General features: G+C 38.6%; 1 protein-coding gene across 5 annotated transcripts; it reads right to left on the reverse strand.

Annotated features, from left to right (window-relative positions):
* Positions 1-319: 319 nt before the first annotated feature.
* On the reverse strand, positions 320-8,854 carry rab41 (RAB41, member RAS oncogene family). 5 transcript variants are annotated; one of them, XR_014888134.1, is made up of 9 exons: positions 8,661-8,854; positions 7,495-7,553; positions 6,266-6,319; positions 5,259-5,364; positions 4,857-4,968; positions 4,358-4,451; positions 3,857-3,950; positions 2,384-2,450; positions 2,110-2,179 (listed from the first exon to the last, which is right to left on the reverse strand). XR_014888134.1 is itself a non-coding variant. In XM_085243266.1 (8 exons), exons 1-8 carry the CDS (start codon positions 8,737-8,739, stop codon positions 2,115-2,117), a joined length of 636 nt encoding a protein of 211 aa, XP_085099392.1. In that variant the 5' UTR covers positions 8,740-8,854; the 3' UTR covers positions 320-2,114. The 5 variants fall into 5 exon arrangements, 4 of the variants coding, with proteins under 4 accessions (XP_085099392.1, XP_085099393.1, XP_085099391.1 ...); XM_085243266.1 differs by lacking the exons at positions 4,358-4,451; positions 5,259-5,364 and adding an exon at positions 5,886-5,991 and having other exon boundaries at positions 320-2,179; XM_085243267.1 differs by lacking the exons at positions 3,857-3,950; positions 5,259-5,364 and adding an exon at positions 5,886-5,991 and having other exon boundaries at positions 320-2,179.
* Between the last annotated feature and the right edge of the window lie 760 nt (positions 8,855-9,614).

Consider the following 9,614-nt stretch of genomic DNA (forward strand, 5'->3'; position numbering starts at 1 on the left):
CCAAAATACTCAATTTTGCTCTACAGGGGCCTGATATCCACTTACGAGGACATTATACTGCTACTGTTCTATCGAAATTTTAAACAAATATCCTCATATGTGGCTCTCATTTTTCTTAGAAACAAAAATCAGGTAAAAAAAAATAAAAATCTGGTAATTCTTTGTTTTTACATTCATCGGGTCCCAATATGCCCAGATATCAAAGAGAAATCAAAAATGCATGCTGTGGAAGAGTTCGGGTCTTAGGAGGTTAATGAACAGAATTAATATGACTGTTGCCATAAAATAGTGAGTTTTAAAAACAAAATGAACACAGAGGTTAAATTTTGGTGAAATATCTTTATTTTACTCCATGTGATAAGCCTACACTTGTTGTCATTAACTCTCCTTTTTATACATAAGATAGTAATAGTACAGTATTCACACAAACATTGCTAAACACGAGTAGACATATTTCAAATGGACAGACACAATTCAGAATAGCACAAAGCTGAGTATTTAGTAATAGAAGAGCTGCTCATGTTAAAACGGTTGTTCGCGTTGCAATTTAAATACCTTAACTTTCAAATCCATTTTTTAAAAACGCTGGACATTTAAAAAAAAAAGCTACAGCAAACGATCAGTGTCTTTTGTTGTGCTATGGCTGGTTAGTTGGTTTGGGAGATGGTGTAGGCTTTAACTGTGACTGTAAATCAAGCAACAGACCACACCGGCAAAAAAACACCCCCCCCCCCCAAACTCACTAGGCGTAAATGTCACCTGTAGGTGGCGCCTCAGCAAACACGCAAACAATAAATAAAATAAAACTTTAAAACATGCGTATCGGCATCTGTACTTTTGGTCACGCGTACAATGTTAGCTGTATGTCCAAGTTACAAAATAAATAAACCAACAGTCCTACACAGGCAATAGCAATACAGCAAAAGATATGGCAACTAACGTCTGCACTTTTTTTACAGCAAGGGTGTTAGTAAGCTTTAGCTGTATCTGAGGACATCTATCTACCAGCTCTACAAACAACTAGTGAAGCCATGAACCAGTCAGCAGGCTTCTCTGATATTTTACAATATTGTGGCTTGATTCAGTGCACAACGTTGGTGAACAAACAAGCAAGGCATCTGTGTTCTTATCCATGGAAATCCTGCGGGGTGAGCATGCTGCATGTTGTTGCAATAGTGTAATCAACACAACACAAATCGTCGATGAGATGGTGACCAAAGTGACAACTCTCCATCGACGTGGAAAAACTGATTTTCATAGTATTAGGGGACCATCTACTCAGAATGCCTCCTCAGACATGTTAGTACAGTGCAGAGCTCATTCAACAACATATAAACTTTTAGGTTAGTAGGCTTTCTAATTTGTTTGGGCTGGTTTCCCTTTTACAATGGATATCCATTTCCTTATTACACATCCTTCTGCAGTACTGTTAAATACAAATTTGTGTTAATCCGGTCCGCTTACACACTTGTATTTGGCAATGTAAGCTCGCAGACGTGTTAGGTATAAGTAGTTCCACTGACACAATGAAAAGGGTTTACTTGAGCCTAATGTGGTAATATAATGTTTTGCAATGATAACAGTTCACTGGTTGAGAGCCAGTCGTTACTTCCTCAAAATAAGACAAAGTCGACAAATGATAAGCCGTTTAGGAGACAGAACTCTCCATTTGAAACAAAAACAAAAGGATAGGCAGAGAACTCAACCTTGTAGAGTCATTTAAATAATCCCAAGCAGTTTTACTTTACAACAACAAGAGTAACAGCACTAAGATTCTAAACTGTGCAATAACTCAAGAGCAGTTAGCTATGTCAGTCTGCAATCCTATATAATGCCATGCAACTGGATGAAAATCTGAACATATCAATTAACTTATTCCTTGTTTTAAATGTTTACTTTTGAACCATTTTTTCCCCAAATAATTTGTTTCAATACAGTAATGCACATCCACACGGTTACTCTGAAAAGTCACTGAGTTGAAAAGGGAAAAAAAAGAAGAAAAAAAAAAGACAGGTCCTCCATCCCGATGGCCGTGTGCCAAGGGTGGAGGAAAGTGGCCACTGAGAGACAAGCTGTTGGTGGGGAGGAGACAGGCTGGCAGGGGCTGAGGTGTACTAGCATGAGCAGCTGCTCTCAGTTACAGTCATCTCTGGCTGTTTCTCCAATTTGATGTCGATCACTGAGAGAAGTTAGTTAAGTAACACTTCACATGAATTGCAGATTTCACTTCTTTTTTTTTTGTTTTTTGCAGTGCCTTTCATTCTCTGCATTCTTTCCAGTCAACTAAGTCGCAGTCAGTGCTAAGTTACAAATATTTTTAAAACTGTGGCATGACAAAAGGTATGGCAGCAATTTCTGCGCAAAAGCAACTCAAAAAGGATACTGTCCTCTTTGCTTTTCTCTGGTGTGCTATCCATCCCAGGCAATGCAGCAGCAACGCGTCGGAACAGCTGCAAAACAGTAAGAAAAATTAAACATTTGAAAGGAACAATTTGGTAAATAAAATGTAGTAGTTTAAGTAGCAAAAAACACAAGACAGTCCTGTGAAAAGAAAAACTCTCACAGGTCTTTACGCAGTCCTGTAAAAAACTAAGAGCTAATTTCTGTTGTACACTTGCTGATGTGCTTGGGATCGTTGTCCTGCTGAATGACCCAGTTTTAGTCTTTGGACAGATGGCCTCATATTTGATTCAAGAATAATTTGTTTACAGAGAAGTTCATGGTGGACTTGATGGCTCCAAGGTATCCTGGTCCTGTGGCTACAAGACAAGTCCAAGTCATCACCCCTCCACCACCATGCTTGACAGTTGGTACGGGGCGTTTGTTTTTCGCATAATGTGGCACAACGCTTTACGGCCAAATCTCTACACTTTGGTCCCATCTGCCCAAAGGACATTGCTCCACAGATTTAGCGGTTTGTTCTTATACAACTTTGCAAACTAAACTATGCTCCTTCTGGGAACCTTCAAAATAAGTCACCCCCCCAAAATGTCCTATCATATATCTTTCAGCATTGAACATGCTAACCAATGTCTAGAGTCTGACATGTAGCTCTTGAGTTTTTTCAGTTTATCTAAACATTGCACGGTCTGTCCCTTTAGTGGAAGACTGTGGCATTGTGTTAACACATTTCAATGTTCCAGACCTCACAGAGGTTCTCACATTTGCTGATCATCATTTCATCAAGTGCATTTCATAAGCAGCACCTGGCTGCTACTCAGCCTCTTTATTCCTATTGAAGCAGTAAGAGTGAAATTACTTTTTCACAGGACTGTACAGTACATTTTCTACAGATGTAGCAGGAAACTGTTTATACTCAAATCTCCAGAAATGTGTTTTTATTTACATGTTTACTTAAGGCCCCAACACTAAGGCACTCACACTGAAACAAAGCCCCTGGCATCCTAAAGAAGTGAGATATTTCAGTCTTGATGATAAATTTTTGATTCCAAACAGCCAAATACAGTCATACATTAGAGTTAGATAGATTATCATGGAAAGTACTGAAGATCTGGTAACAATACAGTTTATCATATTACCAAACCCTAGATGGTAGTCAATGGGCAGTATGTAATTAAATTATAGCTAGTTATCTCTAAATATTGCATTTCATTGAATAAACACAAGTGGTAGTCAAAGCAACGATACAGTCATCTGCTGAGAAAATCTATTATATTCATAGAAATGTTTTAGCAAATCAGACAGAGTACTGGGAAATAAAGGCAGTTGCAATAAACCTGCGCAGAGCAACTGCACTGAAAAGTCTGTGTGGAGAAAGCTACGACAGGTCATGATGAGCCACGAGGGGGGACAGAGTAGAATTAGCTCAACTACCCTGAGAAAACGGAATCGCTACCTGTTTGACATTGTAGCCAGTCTTTGCGCTGGTTTCAATGAACATGACATTCAGTTCCTTAGCTCTCTGCTCGCCCTCCTCCGTGGTGATCTGTCTGCTCCGGTAAAAGCAGAAGGATGGAGATGGCCGAACAGACAGATATGGAAAGAAACCGCAAAGAGGACAGGCCAGAAGAAAAGAGAAGAGATGGAGAGAAGGACAAAGAGAGCTCAGCAATGAATCTTGTTTGGAGTGAAGAAGAGAGTGGTTAGTTTATAAGGCGGACAGAGACAAAGGGACAGAGGCTGCTGTGCTGAGTAAAGACGAAACAGCATAAAATCCACTCCGAAGGTCAATGATTCATTCAACAGCCACACTCTAATCCATTAAATGATCGAAGACATGGAGGAGCTTCACACCCCAGATGTCACAGGCGGGCCTCCCTAACCTCTGAGACAGTATGAGCCTTGCTTGAAACGGGATAATTTGTCACCATTACACCTGCTCCTGCTGAACACCAACCTGTTTGACGTTATAGCCAGCCTTGGCACTGGTCTCTATGTACATCACATTGAGCTCACGAGCTTTCCTCTCTGCCGCCTCAACAGAAACTTGCCTGCCATGGTCCCGGGAAGGGTAAGGTGAGGGTGAAGGATGGAAGTGTGGTGTTTTTAGGGGAAAACACAAAAAAATATTCAAAATGACATGAAGAGAAAAAACGTAAGGCAAAAGAAAAAAAAAAGGCAAAACAGAAATATGATCAAAGTATAAATAAAAAAAAACCCCAATATAAATAAAAGTATTTAAATAACTCATAGAAAGGCTGAAGTATGCAACATTACAAGGAAATAATAAAAGTAAAAACTGGATGAGATGCACTGAAGGGAAGTGGGATTCCAGGCTTTGGCAGAGTTTATGCTACACAAAGATACCTGTTTTGTAAATGCACTAGGATCCATTTATCAATCTTTGTAAATAGAACAAGAAAACAATCATTCGCGCTTATCTCACAACCATGTACCTTTTATCCGCCAAGTCTGTTTTGTTCCCGACGAGCATGATAATGACATCACTTCCTCTCTCTGTTCTAACATCATCAATCCACTTTGAGGTTTGCTGGAAAGAATTAAGATCTGCAAATGGGGTGAAAACAAGCAACAAAATACAAAATCATTATACACATCAGCCACATGTGCCCCAAAATACATGAAACATCTGTTACAATACATTCAGTTAAAAGCCTAGAGAAAAGCCTAATCTTATATAAGAAAAACCTGTAGTTATGTGTTAGTGAGCAGGAGTATTCAGAAGAAAAAGCTTGGAGAAGAAGTGTATTTTGTATTAGTGTACTAGCAGAAATAAAGAGCTTCCTTCCTATTACTCTAGAGCCCTACAGAATGGTTAGAGGACAGCCCTGACTCACTGGTGATGTCATAAACAACCACAGCAATGGTAGAGTCACGGATGTAGCTGGGAATTAGGCTACGAAAACGCTCCTGTCCAGCAGTGTCCCAAAGCTGGAGCCGGACCTGAGGATTGGAATTGCAGAAGAAGAAATTGACAAAAAAAAAAAAAAGTCGAGATAAAGGGCAGCAAAGGGAAGGATGAGAATGTGGAGAACAGGACAGACATAAAAAGAATTGCAAGCCAAGCAGTAAAGAAGAGAATGACCTTTAAATGGAGGAATTGCGAAGAATCATTCAAATGCAGAAGGCTCAAAGATGACGGGTGTTATGCAAATGTGAAAGTAGGCCCTGCTGAATCATTATTTAGGCAGCTCTCACAGGATTCCTGCTCATGAAGTGACATCGGCAGACATCTTTTTCATTATTCTTCAAGTAAGACTTATAACTATTAGCATTTACACTCCCCTGGACACTGCTGGAGAAATGCTTTTGAATCACTACACCTAATACAAACAGTATCTGAAATATACCCTAACATGCTATCCAGCGGGTTTGCTAGGCTCATTGGTGCTTTTGATTTTGTTTTTTGCCCTTCCACATACTAAGTGAAGGACAAGGAGGAGAGGCAAAGCCACAATACCTACTGGCTATGTCATAAACCACCACAGCGGCGGCTGAGTCGCGGATGTAACTGGGGATGAGGCTGCGGAAACGCTCCTGTCCGGCTGTATCCCAGAGCTGCAGCCGGATCTGTGGCCAGCCACGAAACAAATGTGGGAACATGGGGGCAATTCATGATCCAGCCAGGGGATGGAAGGAAAACAAAATCTTGAAATAATGATGGGAACTAAAAACACGATCACATGTTCAACAAAATGAGTGAAAAAACAAAACAAAAAACTAGGATAATCTATAAACAATGTGGAATGGTGTGATAATAAGCAGAAGCATGCCATGCTTCTATGGCAGTTTTAATACCTGACCAGTTGGAATGATGTAAATTACAGTAACACACTGGGCTTACCGTGCGATCTTCCAGATACATAGTTTTTGACAAAAAGTCAATGCCAATTGTTGCCTGTAAAACAAACACTTCAATTAAACAGTGTTACCAGCAAGTTAAATGTATTACATACATTTAAAGAATCGTTACCTACATTATATGTTAAAAACATATTTTATTGACCTTTTTCATAACATAGCTAAAAAATGTCCAGAAAGAACAAAATTATCAAGTATTGTGATAGCGGTTTTGTGTGAAGATGCTTTAGATAGGAGTTCATCTGTAGCTGGACTTGACATAAACAGATGATAGTTCTTTCTTTTTCCTTCTGTCATGATTTTTGTACTTAAATCTGAGGCTGATGATTTAGTTAATTTGCCTTACATGTAGATTCTTATATCAGGAGTTTGTCATTTAAACTCTAAATGAGCCAAATAAAGATAAACTACTACTACTTCTACTGACATTTAGACTTGTCACACAGGTAGCGCTCATAATCTAATCAGTGGAATGCACTCACATGCTTCCTAACATCCGGAGTAAGTGATTTTTGTAGCAAGCCCTTTGTGTGTTGCAAACATTCTACTCTGGTTGACTGGTGAAACATAATGGTTTCGGCAATTTGAAGTAACCCGTTATTCATGTTTCGTTATACACTTCACAGAAGGTAAAACCTCAGGGGCTTAGCTAGCAAGCTGATCGCAAAAATGGACACTATATTTACCATATTTACAAGAATGTGAATAGACAGATTACTAAATGCAAATTCCCTATGCCAAATACAATTAAACTAAATGATCCCATAATTTCCTCAGGGATTAATAAAGTATTAATCAATTTTAAATCATGCTTTTTATTTGTTCTTGTTTCTAATGTCTCTGTAAAGCACTTTGAATCACCTTGTTGTTGAATTGTGCTATACAAATAAACTTGCCTTGCCTTGCCTATTGTTTTGTGTTAATTTTTTTTAATTGTCCAATTTATCCATCCATCCATTCGCTTCCGCTTGTCCTTTTCAGGGTCGCGGGGGGGCGCTGGAGCCTATCCCAGCTGTCTAAATATTTACAAGTATCAGCTACTGACATGATAAATTGGTCTATTTTATTCTATTTTAACTGTCACATATGTTATTAGATGATCAGTCGCATTGAAACTGTTCGCTCGTTTTTTATTACACCTGTGCTTGTGGCAAAAATGTCAGTTTTCAGACAAAAATGACTACACAAATCCCTGTTATAACTTCTTTTTACCTGGTAAGTGTTGTCAAAACTGTCATACATAAACCTGGTGATGAGTGAGGTTTTCCCAACTGTACAGAAAAAACACAGTCACTTTAGTAACACAAGAGGTATTCCAGGTAATTCAAGCCTAAAACCACCACTCAAATGGTAAATTTAAAAATTATATAATTGTGTAATTAAGTCTGTATTCAATGAAGAGATAGAGAAGAAAAATGAGTCGGTGACATCACACGGTGAGTAAACTGCTATTACCACTGATGCAGTGTGGACGACTGAACCCACACGCTGAGCTGGCAATATGGGTGGAGCCACAAAATCTGGAAAATTAAAATGTATTCGACCCCTGACAGCTGGCTCGTAATACCATACTGTATCAATTACACGACACAAACATTACTAACAACAAGCCACGTTTTGCAATGTCAGGGTCAGTCTCCGAACCTGAGCAAAAATAATGGCAATGAAGGAAAAAGGCCGACTGGTGCGAAACCACCGGTCGACGTGGCTTGTTCAAGATGCTGCAGCAGGAAGCTAACAGCCAAACAACTATACACCGACAAACAGACGGTTTAAATTAATTCTTGAGATTTTCTGTTTGAAGCCTGTGATCTGTAACAGACTTAGAGCAACTATGTAAGTCTTTAAAGTGCGCAAGCGAGCGTCAACATTGACGTTTTAGCCCAATAGAGCTAACTAACTGCTAGCTACAAGCAGAAGTAACGTGCTAACAACGAACCTCCATCACAAACTAATGGGAGGAACAATGACAATGCCCATTGACTCATTTCGTTAATTTTTAATATGTGGATAAATCTTGAATACAGCTGCTACGACACAATAATTTGTCATATTCTTGCCCTCTTTTAAGGCACAAAACAAGCTAGTTTAGCGATCTATCTCAAGCTAATGGTAGCTATTCAATGACATCATCACCGGGGAGAAAAATCGGTAGGTTAATAATCTTTGTCATGCTCTAATATCCTTTGTTGACCTTGCAAAATTAACAGATTGTCCCGTATCATTCCTGGTCACTAATATACACTACATGACTGTACCATACCGTGCAATTTTAAGCTAACACCACAAAGCTAGTTAGCTGATCTTGCCAGTTCTCCCAACATTTCCTTTCATCTGACCAAATTAACGCTTCTCTAAGTACTTCGTGCCCATCTTACCACTCTGTTCGCCCAGAAAGACGAGCTTGAACTTTCGTAAGGGGTTGCCAAACTCTCCGCCGCCGGTCGTGGTTGACATTTTGTCAAAAAAAATAAACAGCTTACTAGCTGACTTGGCTAATGATGTGATGTCTAGACCAGAGAGGACCAAGCCGTGTATCCTTATCCTACACTAGCCAGCGCTATTGTTTTCTGAAACATACAGCAGTGGAAATAGCGCCTTCAAGTGGCAAACACAGAGAGACAACAAAAATGGCAAAGTTAAGAAAGGCCTTGCAATCAGGATTACCATTCTATTGCAATATTTGCAGGTTGAAAAATCTGCAGAAACAATAAATACATAATTTAAATGCATTTGTTTACAGGGAGCGTAAATGTTTACACAGGACATTTTACAACTGCAGGAAATTTTCTGTAATATATTCATTCAGTCAAATTAACTCGTGGAACCATGTTACTTTCATTTTTAACAATTATTTTAAATAAAATAATTTGTGTAGTTTATTTAAGCAAATATTTGAAAATAAAGAAAAAATAATAAATAGGATAAAATCCCAAAAAATAAATTCTGAATAAATTGCATGATGGGCAGTTGGGCAGAATAGATTTCAAATTAATATAAATGAAATCTTATGTGAAATTGAGCATTCAGTATGAGGGTGACTGTTTTCCACTTAATGGTCAACAGTTAGGTAAACAACTTTTTCAGCATTGGTAACAAGGCTGCATCAAGCTGACAAGTCATTTGATCTGTAGCAAACAGCAACTGAAATATCTAATAAAAAAGTTTATTATTTTATATATTTATTATTATTATTATATAAAGTGTCTTCCAGTTGTAGAATTAACCACAAAAAGGTCTTCCTGAATATTGTATCTCAATCAGAAAACATTTTATAGTGCAGCAGATAACTGAACATTGCTGCAAAATCATCCACAGGTGGTTAGTGGTAC

Source organism: Mchenga conophoros, linkage group LG2, assembly GCF_057382185.1.
Source record: "Mchenga conophoros isolate Kocher_MC1m ecotype Shallow Benthic linkage group LG2, M_conophoros_male_GT1.1, whole genome shotgun sequence".
Taxonomy (NCBI): Eukaryota; Metazoa; Chordata; class Actinopteri; order Cichliformes; family Cichlidae; genus Mchenga; species Mchenga conophoros.